At 39.3% G+C, this 19,885-nt stretch overlaps 2 protein-coding genes across 2 annotated transcripts in view; one reads left to right on the top strand and one right to left on the bottom strand.

Moving 5' to 3' along the window:
* LOC311621062 (sperm flagellar protein 2-like) overlaps nucleotides 1-11,771 on the bottom strand; it is a gene marked incomplete at its 5' end in the record, with an annotated part of 68,598 nt that extends 56,827 nt beyond the window's left edge. Inside the window, 8 exons of the mRNA XM_084880837.1 lie at nucleotides 87-245; nucleotides 686-843; nucleotides 1,941-2,049; nucleotides 4,223-4,479; nucleotides 6,843-6,946; nucleotides 8,487-8,548; nucleotides 10,325-10,397; nucleotides 11,646-11,771. Coding sequence (XP_084736963.1) covers nucleotides 87-245; nucleotides 686-843; nucleotides 1,941-2,049; nucleotides 4,223-4,479; nucleotides 6,843-6,946; nucleotides 8,487-8,548; nucleotides 10,325-10,397; nucleotides 11,646-11,771 — 1,048 coding nt within the window. The remainder of the gene's footprint in view (nucleotides 1-86; nucleotides 246-685; nucleotides 844-1,940; nucleotides 2,050-4,222; nucleotides 4,480-6,842; nucleotides 6,947-8,486; nucleotides 8,549-10,324; nucleotides 10,398-11,645) is intronic.
* Nucleotides 1-19,885, top strand: part of RANBP3L (RAN binding protein 3 like) — a 463,124-nt gene that overhangs the window by 288,852 nt on the left and 154,387 nt on the right. The gene's annotated exons all lie outside the window — the stretch shown is intronic.

The following is a 19,885-nucleotide window of genomic DNA, read 5'->3' as shown; positions in this document are numbered from 1 at the left end:
TGACTCGGGCTAAGGACTGGGACTACCACCGCCATGCTCTCTAAGCGGGAATGAGCCGGGGCCGGGGCAGGCGGCCCCTCAGTCACCTGCTGCGGCTTTTCCTTTCGCAGAAGCCTTGGGGCGCTCATGCGTTTCCTTCTCCTTTTCCGGCTCCGGAGGCGGGGGAGGCGGCGGCAAAGGTGGAGCCTCAGCCAGGGCAGCGGCTTCCCTTTTCGCAGCTTCCTTTTCTTCTAGCTTCCTTTTCACTTCAGAGGGAAGGTAGGAATGAACAATCAGTCAATTCACACCGACAAGGGAAGGGTGGGTCAGTAGACTGCCTGGTGTCCCCCTCCCAAAAGGAGAACTCACACACTGTTTCTTTAGGCGGCTGAGGGTGACAGAGTGATATCTCTACCCTTTTCTATCACAGCCTTCAAGTCAACTCTGCTATTTTTGTTTTTCATATGAAAACAATGCGTGCAGCTAGATGGCCTATTACATTAAATGAAAACAAATAGAAAAATACTTTATTTAGAAAAATCTGTGGCAGAAAACGAAAACCAGAGGTAGAAGACACTTGTAGATGGCATAATCCAAATGCAAAATGGGACTTTGCGATCACATTCTCATTCCCTCCTAAATTCATGAAAGCCATACACTTCGATTATATGAGCTCAAAATCATGAAAAAAAAAAAATTTAGTTACCTTCATTCTCTTTTTTAATCACTTCACCCGTAAACACTTCTTTCACTTTTTGGCATAAAGACTCGTTATCTACTTCAGCATTAACTCTTATCAGAATATTTTCTGGTTCTGTAAACCATTGCTCCAATAAAGGCCAGTTTTCCAAGAAACCTATAATCCTACAATATCAAGATATTATATAAACATCACATACTGACGGAAATATTCAAGTGACGTTATGCATAATTTATCTCACACCCATAATGAAAAAACACACATTGCCAATGTAATTAAACCTGAGAGACAAACTTCAGAGCACTGCAGGCAATGGAAGAATATTCATTTTAAAGGAGACATTATTTAATACCCAAAAGCCATATTTTTTAGGTGTAGGAAAGAGTAAAAGAAGGTTTAAAATAGAATCATTTCAGGAGCCCTTTAGTGGCAGTTCAGTTTTCTGAGGATACATGGTCTGCACTCACAGGGGGAAGAACGGAATACACTTCTGAGGGCCGCTGCAGCCTGAGCCGCCTACGTCACCTACTCTTTTCTAGAGACAGAAATTGAAGAGATTCTCGAGTAAGTGGAGCTGATTCAGACTTACTTGCTTTACTCAAATATATTCTTGGAATGATTCTTGAAACTTCCCCGTGTTCCCTGAAAGGCGGTAGGCTTAATTAATGTCGCTCAAATTACATGTCCTTGCATCACGATGTATTTTTAGACTCCTAAAGGTTTCATAAAATTGTTTAAATTTTCTTTTTCAATGAACAAATTGCATGCAACCAAAAGAATAGTTTCTCTTTCTCTCTCTCTCCTCTCTCTCTCTCTCTCTCTCTCTCTCTCTCTCTCTCTCTCTCTCTCTCTCTCTCTCAGAAAAAAGAAAAAAAAAAAAAGCTTAACTTCATTTTAGCAAAACAGAAGTAGTTTTAGGACTATATTCTGTCATCTGCTGCCCAGCTCTTTGAGATTTCACGGTCTTCCTGGGCATTTGCTGAATAGGGACTGGATTAGGATTCCATATAATGAATTTGGAAGTTCCTATAACCACAGAGGGAGGTGCTACCTGATTTAATTCTTTCCTCCCACGTTATGGTGACTGGTGCTCTGACTATGCCAGCAAGCTAGCACTCAACATCAAAGCTACTTAGTTTTGCTCCCTCGGTAAAAGACTGAATGCTAGGAGAGGCATCTTTTCCCTAGATCTGATGGTCCCAGAGTGACTTGTCAGTCTTTTCAAAGGACAAGAAGCAAGGATGCTGAGTTTTATACTAACCGATGCTGTATCTGGTCACTTAAATTCTGGTCAACACCCGTATCTGGTTTTCTAGCGGCTACCCGTTGATTGACGTCTTCAGGAGAAGTCTCAGTTGAAAATGTTTTAGCTGTGACACGAAAATTATTTAGTTAGATAATTTGCAAAAGGAGGCCAAGTTGCTGACGCACTGTTAAAATGTGTGAGGGTGTCCTGCCCTTACTCTCCTGTTGGACATGTTTTCTGAAATATTGTATAATAGATGTTGTTATAAGCCTGTTCCCATAGCTTGGGCCTGCAGGGGCAGGGTAAGAAGTATGCCCCTCTGCCTGCTGGACCTGTGCACTCTCCTCCCTTGACTCCCTTGAACCACTCACGCTCCCACATCCTGACCTATACGAGAGGACCTAACCTCCCTTTGGGGTTGACACCGACGCCCTGGTCTCAGCCCGCTGTGAGAGAATGCAGTAACATTTCTTCAACTCACAGTGTCTCTTGGCCTGGATCCTGTCAGCGTGGACCTAACACAATGTACTGACACAAGATAGTCATATAGATATGGTCTCACCTTTGGTCCAAGATGATTTAAAATGCTTAATAAGATGTTTAAAGAGTATAGTTTTTGGATCAGAATTTAAATTTTCCTTGGAAACTGGAGAAAACATAAAATATAACAATAAAGAGGAGTTGTAGTTTTAATGGAGAGGGTCTCATGATTAACTATGAAGAGATGACAATGAAAAATGATGGCTCATCATGAATAACAGACTAGCAAATGTTTAGAAAATCACCACCAGGATGTAAAAATTAAGAATAAAATAACAGGGTAGATATAAACTCAAATATGCATAAAAGTTATTTGCCAGTATTATATTACAATAAAGTAATTTATCTTTCTAGATTCTATGATCTTTCCCTAGTGTAGAATAAATAGAAAGGCATGGACCACAAGAGGCCAAAAACAATAACAAAAACAATCTAAACCACTCTGACTGAGCCCTATTCAGAATTAATAGTTTAAAGATCAGAACACTCATGAATTTAGAACAAATAGAAAATCATGAAGAGGGGGAAAAAGCCTTGAAATAGATTTTAAGAAATAGAATTACTCAGGCAATGCCAAAGAACATTGAAGAGTGAATTAACGGTGTTCAAGAAAATGAAGGACCCTCACAGGATACAGCAATCCATGTTTTTTTTCCATCTACATTTATGGCAGAAAAAGAGGAAATGAATTTAGAATACAGAATAATGCCCTGGTTATTTATAAAACTCAAGGATGGCTGACGCCAGTGATGGGTGATTGAAGGAAACTGTGGGAGCTTTTCTCAGGAGACGCTGCCATGCACCATCTCAGGGTCACTTTCTCGTGTATGTAAGGCCTTCAGCACATGGATGAGCATCCCTTTCTCCCTACCCCCACGCCTCCTCTCTGCCTCTGGCACTCACTACCACGGCCACATCTAGGATTTTGTGGTCACCTTGAATGGCTCCATCTCTGCAATCTTAATGATTTATTCTCTGATTATCTGTCCGGTACCCCCACATTGCTGATGAACTTCTTTGACATCAGTCAGTCCCTAAGCATCCCTTTCCACCAAATTAGCAGCCTTTATCCTGGCTTTGTTTTATGTTTTAGCAAACCGAAGTTGCACGGTTGAACACTTCAACTTCTCTCCCTCATCTAATAACTTTAATTTCTGTGTTTTGGCTTATACTAATATCAGTAGACATCTTTGGGGAAACCCCCCCCCCAAAAAAAAACTCTGAAGAAGGGGCCTCAAGAGCTTCGGGTTGACGCATGCATCCACATTCTGGGAGGAGGGTACACTCCAAGATGCATACGGATGCTTCTAGACCTTGACCTATGTACCCCTTTATCTGGCCACTCATCTACATCCTTTGTAACATCCATTATAATGAACCAGTAATCATAAGTAAAGTGTTTCCCTGAGTCCTGTGATCCATTATAGTAGTTTATCAAACCCAAGGAGGAGTCATGGAAGCCCCCAGATCTGTAGTCAGCTTAGACAAAGTGTTAGTAACCTGGGGATCCACTACTTGAGATTGACATCAGCAATTGGGTGCAATTTTGTGGGAATGAGTCTGCACTAACTCCAGTTAGGTAGTGCCAGAAAATTTAGGATACCCATTATCCGAGAGAAATTTAAATTGTAAATAAGTTCATCAAAGAAGGAGAAGGGGGAGAAGGAGAAGAAGGAGGAGAAGGAGGAGGAGAAGGAGGAGGAGGAGAAGAAGAAAGAGAATAAGGAGAAAAAGAAGAAGAGAGGTGTCTAACTTACCCATGATGTCATTCATGTGATCCAGTGAGAAATTATTTGAAATATCTAATAACATGACAAAATCAAATATAGCTGGGGACAAAGGCACGTCTTTGGCAGTTATAGGATCAACAGCCAGTGTGAATATTCTTGCTTTCTTTTCCTCCAGTTCCATGAGGTTTCTGGTGCAGCCTGTCAGAGCTTGCTCTAGAAGCTCTGCTTGGTTCAATGTCATCGGAAAACCATCGAGAACCCAACCTTGATCCACAGGTATCTGACTAAATTGAAAATGGACAAACCATGAATGTGTTGGTAGGCATAAGTATATTAGAAATAATAATACAACGAAACTTTCCTTTATCTTTGTTTCAATTTCATAACAATCTCCTCCTGTATGAATATTATTTCTCTATAGTAAATTTGGGTTAACTAGTCATTCACTTGCTTAAAATCCTTCTGTGGGTACCTGAATTTATTCTAGAGGCCAAGAAATGGTATTTAAAACTACCTGGACACAACTTCCTTACCTATGACATATTCTCTCTCTCTCTCACACAATTTTGTACTATTTACTTCAAACAAACTGATCTCCTCACTCTTGTGTGAGTATAAGTTAGTAGGAATTGCACTTTCTAGATTGTGTCCTCAGGCAGTTTCTCCGCTGAAATTATTTCCACATCTATTCATAGTGGGATAGCATACCTCACAGGGTGGTGGTGAGAATGAACCGAAATGATGCATTTTAAGACTCTGGCACAGAGGTTAGTACATGGTGGATACTCACAATGCCAATCTGAGACCCAAGCCTGCAGGGAATCATGACCACCTGATCTGAATTCAGCTCTCATCTACTTCACCTCACGACTGGTAATTATCATAGTTCTACTTAGAAAAATTCACGCGAGTCTTATTTATCTCAATCAAATTACAAGTTGGGTACAAGACCCTCAGTGTAGTAGTATCCTCTATAGAAAATGGGTGATCTAAGAATTATTTTAATTCTTCAAATTGGAAAACAGCATGAAAAGGGTATAAACTTTAACTTTGCTCTTCTCAACCTCTAAATCATGCACAATTGAGATTTTGGTGTTCGGATGAAAAGTTATGATCTTGTCTCTTTTTCTGTTAGAACTATGAAAAGCAGGAAAATACCCCATTTTTGCTTTTATAACTTATCCAAAGTTTGGTAAAGCGCCACACAGCATCGGCTTGTTGGCCTACAATGGAGATGCTTCTTGAGCACCTCACCGGCTCTGTCTGACCCCCTCCCCCACCCACAGTCTCAGGTGCCGCTTTAGAGGGAGGAGGTGCTCAGAGTCAAACTTGTTCAGCTGTGGTGACATCAGGTGACACAGAGTGAGAAGACCTGGGCTTTGGCTCTGGCCACCCTACTAACCAGACGCGTGACTGAACTGCCTCATGGGACCGCCATGTGCCTTACTTTCCTCATTGAAAACGGATGGGTTTGGGCTAGATGAAAGAATTTCAAAGTGACAACAGCCCTCTGAAGGTGCCTCGGGAGCAGTGGGGATGGTTGTGGGAGGGTAGTGAAGAGGATAATGTGCAGACACTCCAACACTGCTGAAGCCAAAGCTGAGATCTGCTTTATAGCTGCTTTTTTTTTTTCCATACACAACGCTTTGAACAAGGAGTCCCATAGGTCAGACATATTTTGCACCAGTTCTGAGAAATGTTACAACCAGTAGAATGAGATCCCTTCCGGCTCTGAAAAGGAGCATCCTGGTGACCCACTTTCTTCAGCACTGCATTCAAGGAGCAACCATTCCATACTGATGATGGAGAAGCAACTCAAACCTTCAACAAGGTCTTAAGAAAACACTAAAGGCGGAGTCCAGTCCAGATGCAGAGCACAACTTCCCTAAAACCTCCTCCCTACCTCTCTCGCTGGTCTCAAGCTTCCTACACCACACCAGCTGCCCCATTCCATTTCCTCACCCAACCCAGCTCTCTTTCATGATAGCTTTTTGATTCTTTTTCCCCCAATCCCTCTAAACCTCATCTTTTTATCATATGTATCAACTGAGCTCATATGGCTTCTTTCAATTTGCCCGTTTTCTGTGTTACAAAGAAGGCCTGTGGAAATTCTCCTTCCTCAGAAAAGAGGAAGATTACTGAATTGCAGCCTATTTTGGCTTTTCTTCATCCCCTATCACGTGCCATCTCTGTGTTCTGCACATAATTAATTCTTGCCTGTGCACCTATACATTCTCAGCACCTTCTTACTCATTGCTGCTCAACCTTTGGGTCCCTAAGTTCACACCCTCCTCCTGAAACACAAAATGAGGAGGCACGTTGGCCTGTGAACCCACAGTTAGGGTCTCTCCCCTCCATAATCTGTCATCCATTGGCTCTTCTAAGTAGTACCTGATTTCTCTTTGAATTCCTCACATGTTATAGAAACTGACCTGAATTAGCATCTGGGTGAACAAAAGATAGTTGGTAAGGAACATAGTGAAATACAGGCATGTAAATCACAAAATATATCTTGATCTTGCTGTGTGTTTTCTTATATAGACGAATAGTAGCATTCACAGATATTAAATATAAAATGTTTCTATATTATTTTTACATATCTCTATATGGTAGAAAATATATTAAATAGATAAAAAATAATACTTACTGGATAGCATTTACCATGATATTAACAAGCAATGTGTCAGAAACGCTCTTTCCTTTCTTCAGCAACTTTTCGGCTTTTGCACCAAGCTGAGCACGCACAGTGAGCTATAAAAATAAACAACGGATGTAGAGTACAGCTACTTTAAAAATAAGATTCTAAATATTTAGAGAAAACAAAAACATGAAATGGTCATTTTCTCTGATGAAGATACCAATCGTTTGTGACAATTCTGGAGTCAGGCAAGCATTTAAGGGAAATGTGTATGCAGATTTTGAGGTTCCTCCTTTGTGGCTCCCTCTCTTCCAAGATCTTGTTTAATTTTCGGTATCTTCAATTTCCCCCTCTCATACTGTAAATAAGCTGTTAGAGCTCCAGCAGCTCCTGTCCAGGATGCTCTCTTCATTCAATGGCCACATTCCATAAGTTTTCTGCCTGGTGTTTGTTTGCTGCTTTGCTTCAGACACCTGCTGTGGGCCCTCAACTAATAATCTTTTCTATTTCTGAGCCAGCCTTCGAATGTTATCTGTAGAAGAGCTAGTTCTACAAAGCTACTCTATTATATCAACTTCCCTCATGCCTGGTCTTCACTCAGCCACCATTCTGAGCATTTTATGGTTAAATGACACTACATCTCTACTCAGTACCCAGAGAAAGCTCCCTGTTTTACTCCATATGTCCTAATCATTGCCTGTAGGGCCCTAGATGGCCTGACTCTTCTCTCTTCCTGTGCATCTGTCTTTTCTCATCTTTACTCCTCTCCCACGGGTACCAAGCACCTTTCTGCCTCATGGCTGTCATCCAGCTCTGCTCTCCGCCTGAAGTGCTTCCTCAGGTCCACTTGGATGACTCTCTCAATCTTCCTTCAATCTGCCTAAATTTCACCTTCTCAAGAAGGACTATCCCATGTGAGACAGAAACTTCCCCTTGTTCCACGGTCTAGGTCTCTGATCCCCCTTTACTCTACTCTACTCTACTCTCCTCCATGCTATTCTGCTTTTTCTTTCCTCCCAGCATCATCACCATCTAATAAATGGAGTTTGCATTTTAATAGAGGAAGACAAGTAATAAACTACAAACACATTAACAAATGAATTGATGGTCATCTACTAGATGACCATACAATTGTATTTATTTTCACAGTAAACTTTGAAAATAAATAAAAAATGTTTCCATATACAGGAAAGCAATGCTACATACAGAAATATTAGTTTCCACTTAAAAAATAGTGAGTGAATTGTTGTAAATGTTTTTTCAGAGATTAATAAAATATTCTGTAGAGCCACAAATAAGGAAAATAATTCTGGAAAAATTCTTTAAAGGCAAAGAGAGTCTGAAAGAAAATAAAAGTCATAAATTGAGTGGTGAAGAAAAACACATAAATATAAATTTGGCATAAGTCTAAAATAAAAGAATGTGTTTACTTTCTTACTTGGCAAAATTGAACATCAATTTCCACTGCTTTAAAGATAAATAATATAAAGAATATCAAGTAAACTCAGGGTTAGTTTATATTTTACTATCAGATTTACTTTAACCCAAAGAGGAACACATTGCTATTTCATTCCACTTGAAGATACTCTTAAGAGCAAGGGATCATGATACATTCCAGCATATTAGCAACCAAAATTAGATTATAATGCTTACGTTAGAGATACTGTCAGTTAACTTGATTTCTTCAGCTTTTGGTGTTTTATTGGTATCAGAACCTGTCAACCGGAAAAAGTGGTAAGAACAAACACCAGTACTTACAACTAACAACCATGTTAGCATCTGACCATCTATGGTTTTGGATTGATGAGTCATTGGGTCCAGTTATGCCTAATACTTAGAGGAAGAAAGAATTAGAAATACCACAGTATGGCTGTTACCATCATCCACAACATTAAGATCCTGGCCATTGTGTGGCTTGGTGTTTTCTACCTTCTTCCCTTAGGATGGCTCATTCACAACAATATCCTTAGAAATGCATTCATATTAGGCTTTTCTTTTCAGAAAACAAGTCAAGTTTCTCAAGAAAATGTTAATATTTTTATTTTTATTTTCCTGGATTATCTAGTTATAAGTAACAAGTCTAAAAGTAGAAAATGTTAGAAGGCAGAGGGGTTTTGGTTAAATTCTATGAAAAAATACAAAGTTTTCAGAGTCCATTTATAATCACTGTACTTTTGTAATAAAATTGGTTATATAGTACTTAGATTAAAAATCAATGAAAATATCTGGAAGAAACAAATACCCCAAATATGGACAGATTATCTCCTTTTAAACTATGGAAAACTAAGCTGCTCTAGGGAGTTGCATGTTTATAGAGAATCTAGGCATGGTCCAGTGGTGATGGCAATTGTGATGATGGAGAGAACATTATTGTAGAACTAGAGGCCCGGTGCACAAAATTGGTGCATGGGAGGGAGTCCCTCAGCCCCGCCTGCACCCTCTTGTTTTCTGGGACCACTGGCTCCTAACCACTCACCTGCCTGCCACCCTGATCACCCTCTAACTGCTCCCCTGCCAGCCTGATCCCCCCTAATTGCTCCCTTGCCAGCCCGATTGCCCCCTAACTGCTCTCCCCTGCTGGCCTAATTGCCCCTAACCACCTTTGCCTTGGCCCCTGCCACCGTGGCTTTGTCTGGGAAGGATGTCCAGAAGACAACGTCTGGTCTAATTAGCATATTACCCTTTTATTAGTATAGATATGAAGAAACTATTGAATATGGAAAAGCTGTCACTAGCACACATAGAAGGTATATTTAAGACTTAAAATTGCTTTCTACCAGTGGTTCCACAAAGGATCTAAAGGACTGGAGCTAATTTCTCATTAGGTTTGGGAAGCTTGGTTCCATTTGCCTTGCCCACAGGAACACACTGAGCATTATCTAAGTTCATTATCTATGAACACATTGTTCAGGTGGTTTGAAGAGTCCAGACCCTGCAGCCTCCCTCAACACTGTGAACAAAGCAGTAGTACACGGAGAGGGACCCAGTAATATAATACTTACCCAGACCTGCACTGGTGAAACAAACAGTGAAAAGCCAGGAAGAAAGGAGGAGGATATATTCTGGTGGTCTTGAGAACACAGCCAAACTGAGAAACCACTTGAAGGAGTGTGAAAAAATTTCTTATTATTTTTGTCTCTTTTCCCCAGTTGTAGACAAAGGTTAGGGACCTCTGTGTTTAATGACCATGGAGACAATTATGTGAGATGCCCCTGCAAACACATTTGTGCTCACTTACATGTGCTCTTACTGTTTGTCTCTCCCTCTAATGCAAATAATGGATGATGTGATATATATATTTCAGAGAGGAAGGGAGAGGGAGAGAGAAAGAAACACTGCTCCTGCACACCCCTAGTGGGGATCGAGCCCTCGACCCAGGCATGTTCCCCTGACCGGAATTGAACCTGGGACCTTTCAGTTCATAGGCTGATGCTCTATCCACTGAGTGAAACCAGCTAGGGCTGAATGATGTGTTTTAATGTCTTACTTACTAAGTGTAGTTTTATCTTCTGTTTCTGGAAAAACTTCTGAAGGTGGATCAAATGAAAATTTACTTTGAAGATCCTTTGGGAAGAAAACACACACAGAGACAGGTTTTAATATTGTCGTTTTAATAGCACTACAAATTTCATTTTATAAGTGAGGTTTAAAAAAAATACTATTTTGTAACATTAAAACATAAGTGATATTTAGGGGGACTGAATAATTTCCAGAAAGAAACAAAGTTTGGTGATAATTGTGCTTATGGAAATACACAGTAACTTGTGGTGCAATCCATCTTTTAATTGGCCTCCAATTACTATGTAAAATACAGCAACTGCCATTTTGAAACCACAGTGGAAGATGAGAAAGAGGTAGAGTTTATGGAAACTACCTTAGAAAGAACAATCCTAGAGATGTCGATCATAGCTAACCATAAGGGAAATAAAGTAAAGGTGTGTGTCATCTGGCATCCAAAAGGTTAGAATATGAAGAGTACCACAACATGGAAGACAAAGCATCCCCCGGTGAAGAAAAGTCCCAGTTATTTTCAGAATTCATAGTTAAAGGATACTTATTTTATATAGCTCATGCCAATGGTCTGGATTAGATTCTCTGCTAATTCATTCAACGGCAGAGACAGCATAAGGTAGGGGAAAGAGCTTTGGGTTTAGAACCTGGGATCCCGATCACAGTCTAGACAATACCAAGCATCTTACCCCAATCAAACCAATTCATGCGTAGGGCTTCTACTGTCTGCCAAGGTAGGGTCACATTCTCCTATGTCCTGCACTAGGAACTTCATGCAATAATGTAGCAAGATGCAATGCTGATGAGAATGTAATGCCGGTAAACCTCCCTTCAACCCCACACCTCCACAAACTGAGACCTAGATCAGAGATTGGCCTATAATGCACATGGATCAAATGTAGGGAGCTGACTATGTTTATATGGTCCATGGGCACTTAAACTCCATAAGACACTACTGTGAGCTTGGGGACTAAGCCAGGTGTCTCCCTCCACCCCCTGTCCCTGCTCAGCTCTAGCACTGGCCTTGACCATTGCCCAGCGCTGGCTTTGGCTCCAACTACCTGATGGGAACTCTGCTGTTGGCCACCACCAGGCTCTCACCAGTAGAATTTCACCCCGGGTGCTGGTAACTTGCTGAACTCCCCACAGCACTCATATTCTCTCCCACAGAATCTCAACTATTTACTCTTGGGACCTTTATAGAAACGGTCATCAATCTCTGGTCTAGAAGACCTTTTAGGTTCCATCTAGCTTCAAATCTCATATACAAGGTGCAAGAAAGATAACTAAAATCACACTTGCCTGGCTTTCGCTGCTATGCAGATGTGACAGAGCCTTTTCTTCGGCTTCGTGCTGAGTTAGAATGGCCTCACTCACTGTTTCATTGTCTTGAGACGCTTTGATAGCTTCTCGGAGAAGAGTGTCCATAGAGAGTACCTGGATAGGAAAGTCTAAAGAACAAAAGGCAGTTTTACTGACAGCTTTTCATGTAGGACACTGACATCATTGTCCTTCTGTGCTGGGTTTGCCCCTTCACACTGTCTTAAGCGCCCCCTAGAACTGCTGTCTGGATCAAACTGCTTTTTTAAATTATTGAATTAGAATTCACAGAAAATACAAGTACCCATTTTGATCGTTCTACAGACACACGTCAGTGGTATTTAAGTTATTCACAATGTTGTCTTCAGTTAGATTCCTTATCAGGACACACGCTTGGTTGTGGACTTGATCCGCAGTGGGGGCGTATGCAGGAGGCAGCCAATTGATGTTCCTCTTTCATCGATGTTTTTATCTCTCTATCCCTCTCCCTTCCTCTCTCTCTAAAAATTGATAAAAATATATTTTTAAAAATACACCTATTCTAGTGAGGTGAGGAGTTATCTTATTGTGATTTTGTCTAGTTTCTTTTTAAGGAGGTCTCTTTGACATCTCAATAATGACCTGCCCTTCTTTGTCTTAGAATGATTCAAGATGGACTGGCCTCAGTGCAAATTTTGACCTCTCCCATGAAAAAGGGAAACATATAATGAATAAAAATACATTGAATAGATGGAAACCTGTGATTTTGCCTCTAATTGAAAGAACTTTTACAGAGAAAAACTAAGGCTCATTAAAGTCAGAGTGAACATTCAGCAAATATAATGAAAGTATTTAAATTTTTATATTATATATAATTTTAAGTGGATGTCTCTTGTACTTGTGACAAATTATTAATATCCTACTTCATCTGTTGGTAAAGCAAGTAAAATTTATGAGGAAAAGTTCAAGACTTGTTATTTCTAGTTATACTCTGCATCATGATAATATAGCATATCCTTATAGCCAGGTATGCCTGGGATAGTCACAGTTTATGACTCTATATTGGTGAGTGTCTGACTTGGAAACAAATTATTTGATCACTCTATTATAAAATTCTTGATGACAGATTTTCCTAATATATCAGCAGACCCTCGTGTATGCTTTCTACAGACAGAGCCATTTGCAATTACAGTCAATCCTATCTAATGAAAGAGTAATATGCAGATTGATGATCACTCCAACACACAAGATGGCTGCCCCCATGTGGTCAAATATCCTGCTCCTATGTGGACACAATATGGCCACCACAAGATGGTCAGCAGGTGAGGGCAGTTGGGAGGCACCAGGTCTGCAAGGGAAGGCAGCTGGAAGCAATCAACCCTGCAGAGGAGGGCAGTTAGGGGTGACCAGGGCAGCAGAGGAGGGAAGTTGGCGGCTAACAGGTTGGTAGGAAAGCAGTTAGACTCAATCAGGCTGGCATAGGAGTGGTTGGGGATGATTAGGCTGTCAGGCAGAAGCAGTTAGGGGCAATTAGGAAGGCAGGCAGGCGAGCAGTTATGAGCCAGCAGTTCTGGATTGTGAGAGGGATGTCCGACTGCCTGTTTAGGTCCAATCTCACCCTAAACAGGCAGTCGGAGATCCCTTGAGGGGTCCCAGATTGAAGAGTGTGCAGGCTGGGCTGAGGGACACTTCTTCCCCCCAACCCATGCACAAATTTCATGTACCAGGCCTCTAGTATTAAGATAATTAGATAAATACAAATATAAAAAGGAAAAAATTCTACCTTTTTCTAGAGCTTTTAGAGCAGTTGTTTTTCCACTAAGTGGCTTCCCTAATATGCACCCTTTAATAGCACATGAAGGCACTTCAGATTCTGTTGATTCAATTTGAGGGGGAAGAGATTTTTCCGTTAGTCTGTGAACCACATGGCCCAATATGCAATTGTTGGAGGGTGGTAAATTTTCAATCATTTCTTCTGGTAAGGCCCACTCTCCAACCATGTTCTGTGAAAGTAACAACGAGACAAACAAAACATAATATTCTTAAAAGTGGAATTTAGGCATATAAGGATATTGAAAGCAAACCCAAATTATAACAAACAAAAGCTAACCAATAGGTCAAATTATTATCTATAATAATAAAAGTGTAATACGCTAACTAGACTGGATGGCCGAACAGCAGAAGGACTGTCCGGATGGTCTTCCAGCTGACCTTCCAGATGAAGCCGGGGCTGTGAGGGCCAAGGCAGCCACAGCTGTTAGGGCTGAGCCCCTTGCACGAATTTCAGACATCAGGCCTCTAGTATTACATAAATGACTAGTAACATAAATATTTTTATATGAAAGAGCAAAAATTGAGCTCATCATATATATATATAAAAAGGCACACTAACCTAACTCTAAAATCTATAACAGTTTATAAAAGGAGGCATATTGAGTTATCCGAGGCAAATTATAGTCCTAAAGTTGAGCATTAAGATATTTAAAACTATCATAAGTAAGCAGATAAAAAACAGTAATTGTTTTATCTGCTATTTCATGCCCAATATGGTGTCTATGTTTAACTCCCAGTTTTTTCCAGGTTTCTTGCTGAACAATCAAACTAGAGGGAAAGAAAACAAACAAACAAACAAACAAACAACACTACAGACCACATTCTCTGAGCTCTGTGTAATAAATCTAGAAATTGATTTTTGAAAGATGAAAAATATAAATTCTTAACAACTAAAATCAGTATTTTTGAGTAATTCTCGATGCAAGAAAGAAATTAAAAATATAAATGTCCAAAAAGAACATTAAAACAATAAATTTATTAACAATATGGGATGGGATCAAATTGTACTTAGAGGAAAATTCATAGTTCCTTATTATAATGCCTTGACTTAAAAACAAAAGAAATTAATAAACTAAGCATTGAAATAGGAAAAATAATATTAAAATAAAGTAAAAATAAGGAAGAAGGGATTCATAAAAATGGGAATTGATAAATTAGAGAGCCAACTATTGAGATACCTTTTATTGATATGTTCCTAGATTTGTCCATGATAACCCTGATAATAAAATTGCTATTAGTTCTGAACAAAGGTGGAAAATAGCAAATATCAATTTTGTAACATAATAGGAAGAAAGCAGTAGATTTTAAGAATATTTAAAAATCTTTAAGAAGATGTTATATATAACTCTACTATAAAAAACTGAATTTATTACTGTATGGTAAAATGATATTTTAGGAGAATAAAAATGATACAATTTTTAATTTAAGTGGAATATTTGAAAGATGAAAGCTATGAAAGAAGTGGAAAAATTGTCAAAGAACTATATCCAGAGGAATCTTGAAGACCATAATAGTCTGCAGAAAAAATTTCATGACATTATTTAACTGAAATGTAAGTGTTGCTTAGTTTTCCAGATAATGGAATGAAATAGAAAGCTTTCCAGTTCACCTGACAAAATTAGCATAATCCTGACACCAGAAAGATATCAAAAGTAAGTGACAAAAATAGCATCCAAGAAGAAAACTAAAAGCCAACCTCACGGAAATGTTTACAAGAATCATGCCTGCAATAGTATCAGAATTAGCATTATATTAAAAGGCAATAAAGATACCAATTGACATTTACTACACAGTATGTACCATGTACTGTTGTTTTTATGCATTATCTCACACGATTCTCACACAACTCTTACAAAAGTATTCTCATCTTTCTGATTTTTCAGAAGAAAACATCTGAGTATTATAGAAGCTAAATTTCTTGTCAGTGTTCATAACAAATAGTAATGGCAGACCTTGTAATGGAACGCAGGCAGGCAGATTCCAGAACATGTGCTCATAACCTCTACATTATGTTGAAGTTGTCTTGCCATAACTAAATCAGAGTTAGTTCATGAATACTGGGTAGGATAAATGTTAGAAAACTTGTTACCATATCACATTAATAGGCTAATTAAAAAAAAAAAAAAAAAAAAAAAAAAGCCATGATAGCCAAAACCAGTTTGGCTCAGTGGATAGAGCATCGGCCTGCAGACTGAAGGATCCCAGGTTTGATTCCGGTCGAGGGCATATTTGTTTCTTGGTTGCGGGCACATCCCCAGTGGAGGCAGCTGATCGATGATTCTCAATCATCGATGTTTCTAACTCCCTCTTCCTCTCTGTAAAAAATCAATAAAATACATTTTTTTAAAAAGTAAAAAAAAAAAGCTATGATCATTTTGACCAAGCAGCATCTGATAAAATTTAAAATTCATTTCTGATGAGAATAAAATAAAATAAAATAAAATAAATTATATATATATATATATATATATACATAAATATATATAAAGATATGTTAATTGTTCATTATATATGCATATGTCAGTTGACATAATAGTGCTAAGACCAAGGAGCACATCTATACACAAATAGTGTCTTTCTAAAGTACTAGTTTATACCAGGTGAGACTTGCTTGCTGTTGCCCACTCTAGGCATATATATCTTTAATGTGCAATGAATTGAAGAAGAGATCCTTAGCACCCTAGGTAGTAGAGATTCTTAGTAGAGATCCTTAGCACTACCTAGGAGCCATAGGTGGTGGTGAATAACGATGAATGATACATTTTCTCATTAAAGGCAGGAATAAGAAAAAGATGCTCATCCTTAGCATTAAGACTCACACTATTCTGGAAGTTCTAAACAAGGAGTTCTTCATAAGAAAAAGAGAGAAGTTGCAATGTCCCTAGGGAAAAATGTCCCTAGGGAAGTGGAGGTCTATGGAATTGAGTCTCTGGTACAGAGATGGCTGCTGCTGCCCAGAGGGAGCAGAATAAAGTCCTCTTCCATCACTGAATAGTTTAGAATTTGGCAGAACACAATGGGACAGAATGTTGACCATGAAGAGAATGGAATGGTTAGATTAGAGAAAGAACGGAGGCCTGACCTGTGGAGAGAAGCAGATCAAGGTTTTTGGGGAGGAACACGTTTTTCAGAACCATCTTAAAAACACAGTTAAAGACCAAGAATAAAGGGTAAGTCAAGGTAAAGAGCTCAGGTTGGAACAAGATGATGAGTGGAAAAGAGGTCAGAAGAACTGGAAAAATATGTAAATTCAGACCAGAATGAAGATTACTAGTTTCACTCCACTGAGCAAAAGAGATTGTCTAGTACAGTGTTTCCTAAACTTCTCTCATGATGAGAATCACCTGGTGGAGTTGTTAAAACACAGATTCCTGAATCCCAACTAAAAAGTGCTAAACTAGAATTTTTGGGAACATATAGGTAAAATTGTATACTTAACTAGTGCTCTAAGACAGATGTTATATACAGAGCACTAAGTTAGGTATGCAATTTTACCTATATGTTCTCAAAAATTCTAGTTTAGCACTTCTTAGTTGGGATTCAGGAATCAGTGTTTTAACAACTCCACCAGGTGATTCTCATCATGAGAGAAGTTTGGGAAACACTGGTCTAGTACATTAGTGAAGAAGAACCAGGTTTCTATTTTCCATAATTATATAATAAAATTATACTAGAGAAAAATTATACAATATATTTAATTCTTACTCCTTCAGGTACCGTTATGAATAGACATCTAACTATTAGTTTCAGGACTCTGATGCCTAGAGTGGGCCACAGTAGGTAAGTCCCACCTGGTATAAACTAGTACTTTAGTAAGACACTATTTTGTGTATAGATGTGCTCCTTGGTCTTAGCACTATTATGTCAACTGACATGCATATATAATGAACAATTAACATATCTTTAATTTTATTATGCCTATATAAATACCTTTAGTAAGTCTTTTTGAGAAGGTAAAAGTGCAAGACTCAAGATCTATCAACACCTCTTGTCTGCCTACACACAGAGATTATAAAATTTCAACAGAGTAAACAACCCTTGACCTTGGTTAAAAATCATAAACTCTTTACTAGTACTATTTTTATTAACTGACTTACGCTGACCTTTCTGGAAACTGAATTCTCAATTCCTGGGACCATGATATCTCCCAATTCTCCTGTTTTCACCGATAACGTGGACCTAACAATCTGCTTACCAGCCTGGATTCAGTATGCTCACACGGTTCTCTATATCATGTTGTCGATACCTCAGGTTCCCTAGTCTTATGATTCTGGTTTCATCCTGTCTGTCATATCCTTTTGGGTCCTGTGGCCTGATAAGTCATTGTCCTTGATCCCCTTGTTATTAACCATGGCTACATGTATCATGAGCATTTACAGACAGACCTGATTGAGAACAATGTGTTTGAATGTGCACACTTCAAAGACACATCTAAGATCTCCCATGTGTTCAGGTCACTGGATTCTCTCCTTGGCTGCAATATTGCCCACGTGGCCGAACGCTGCCACTGGTGGAGATGCATGGTTTTCTCAACATGCTTTGCCTGCTTCTCTGAACATGATTACCCCTGGAGCAAAGCAAATGTACCTCAATCTCATTTCTTCTAGAGATCCAAGGTGGAAATAGAGCTTTCTCATCCATCCTTTTAAAAGAGAGGGGAGACACGGTTCACTTTGACAAACCTGAGTTAACTGAACCTGGACCTTGGGAAACATTCAACTGTCATGTGAATTCCACTAACACAATATTCCACACACACACACTGGGTTATGCCAATGCTATGTAGTAGCAACCTTTGAATGTGGCTTTTGTAGCATGGCGGTACTGGTTTGAAAGCACACACAATCTAGTGTTTGTCTTCATCAGTGGCTAGAATTTACCAACATCTACGTGGCCCTAAGTGCCCAGCTATTCCCAGTCTGGTAGGCTCCAACCGACTCAATTCAACCCCTAATGCATTCAGACCTGCCAATTTCCTTGAAATGCCATCTTTTTACCTAGAGATAATAACACCCAACAACAGACATATTATCTGGTTACAGTGGCCAAAAAAAACTAATGGTGGAAGCTTTTAATAAACTGACTTGGAGAAATACCACATGTAGCAACTCTACAAAATGCGGCTGAGCCTCCTTTAGAGTGCAGTGGCCAAAGCACCACAACTCCACCCTGCCTAGGCTTTCGAGCCGCATGAATTCTGCATCTACTATGGCTGGTTTTTCGTGCCTGCCACTCGGCAGACAGTGAGGAAGAGAAGACGGTCTGTGACAGCTGAAGTACAGCTGAGGCTTGTAGTTGCAGCCTCAGGGAGCCATTATCAATCCTCAACTTCCAGAGGACGTTCTGTTTTTGTTCACCATGATGACCTTTTCTTTAGCCATAGTGCAGGCTTCCTTCCAGGTCAACCACTCCACCAAATGTCTTCAGTTTTTGTTATGAACCCTGTGAGCACTCTTCACCTGCCTGGCCTCTACTGAAGAATAATTACCAGTTGTACTCCATCTTCCAGGAAAGCGGCTTTCAGACCTTTTGCCAAGGGCCCTCCATAAGAAATGCATTTTACATTGTTACCAGTGTTTGTGCACAAGTACGGTAAGACAGAAAAAAATGTTGTATGCAATACCCACCCTTACTACTGGTTTAGTTCCTATTGTATACCATTGCATCATTTCCATTATGTAGTGTTTCTATTTTAAAAAAATAATGATTATGACCTATGAATTAATTTCATAATCTATTCACAATCCACTGCTTGAAAAACAAAAACAACAACAACAAAAGGATGTTTTATTGGACAAGAAACCAGGTGCCCTCAGTTCTGATTTCATGTGTCTGAGTAGCATCTTGGATTCATTTCTTAAATAGGAAGGACAAACCCTTAACTTTATATTAACAGTGACTCAACCCAGAGAGTTACCAACTAAAGAGTCACCGAAATATATTTTAAAATAATAACATAATTCTAGGTGCAATTTCTCACAATTGGCAATAGTTTAAAGATCCAGTTTACTCACCTTCTTTTAGATCTTATTTGTGTGGTTGATTTTAGATCTTACTTTCCTAAATAAGATTGAAAGACACAACTTAACCCCAAATCTAGAACAGGAAATGTCATCGTTACAGATAGAAGTGGGCAAGAATCCACAGGCCATGTACGAAATTAGCTAGTTCTGGAAGCATTTCTTGAAGATAGGGTTTGTAGGAAGATTTTGAGAGAGCTTCTCCATTAAATCAAGGTGTCCTTTTTATGGCAGCAAAAAGCACCTCAGTTGAAATGTAATAAATTATTCACAATCTATATGTTTGGGACTTTGTAAGAAGCACTGCCGGAGACTTTACAGTGGTGTGGAATGGGTAGGAGCTGGCTGTGTGAATGGGCACCTAAGAGGTGATGTATGGAGAGCTGTTTG

This window comes from Pipistrellus hanaki, assembly GCF_964339955.1.
Source record: "Pipistrellus hanaki genome assembly, chromosome: 4".
NCBI classification, from domain to species: Eukaryota; Metazoa; Chordata; class Mammalia; order Chiroptera; family Vespertilionidae; genus Pipistrellus; species Pipistrellus hanaki.
This window is presented reverse-complemented; position numbering and strand designations above follow the sequence as displayed.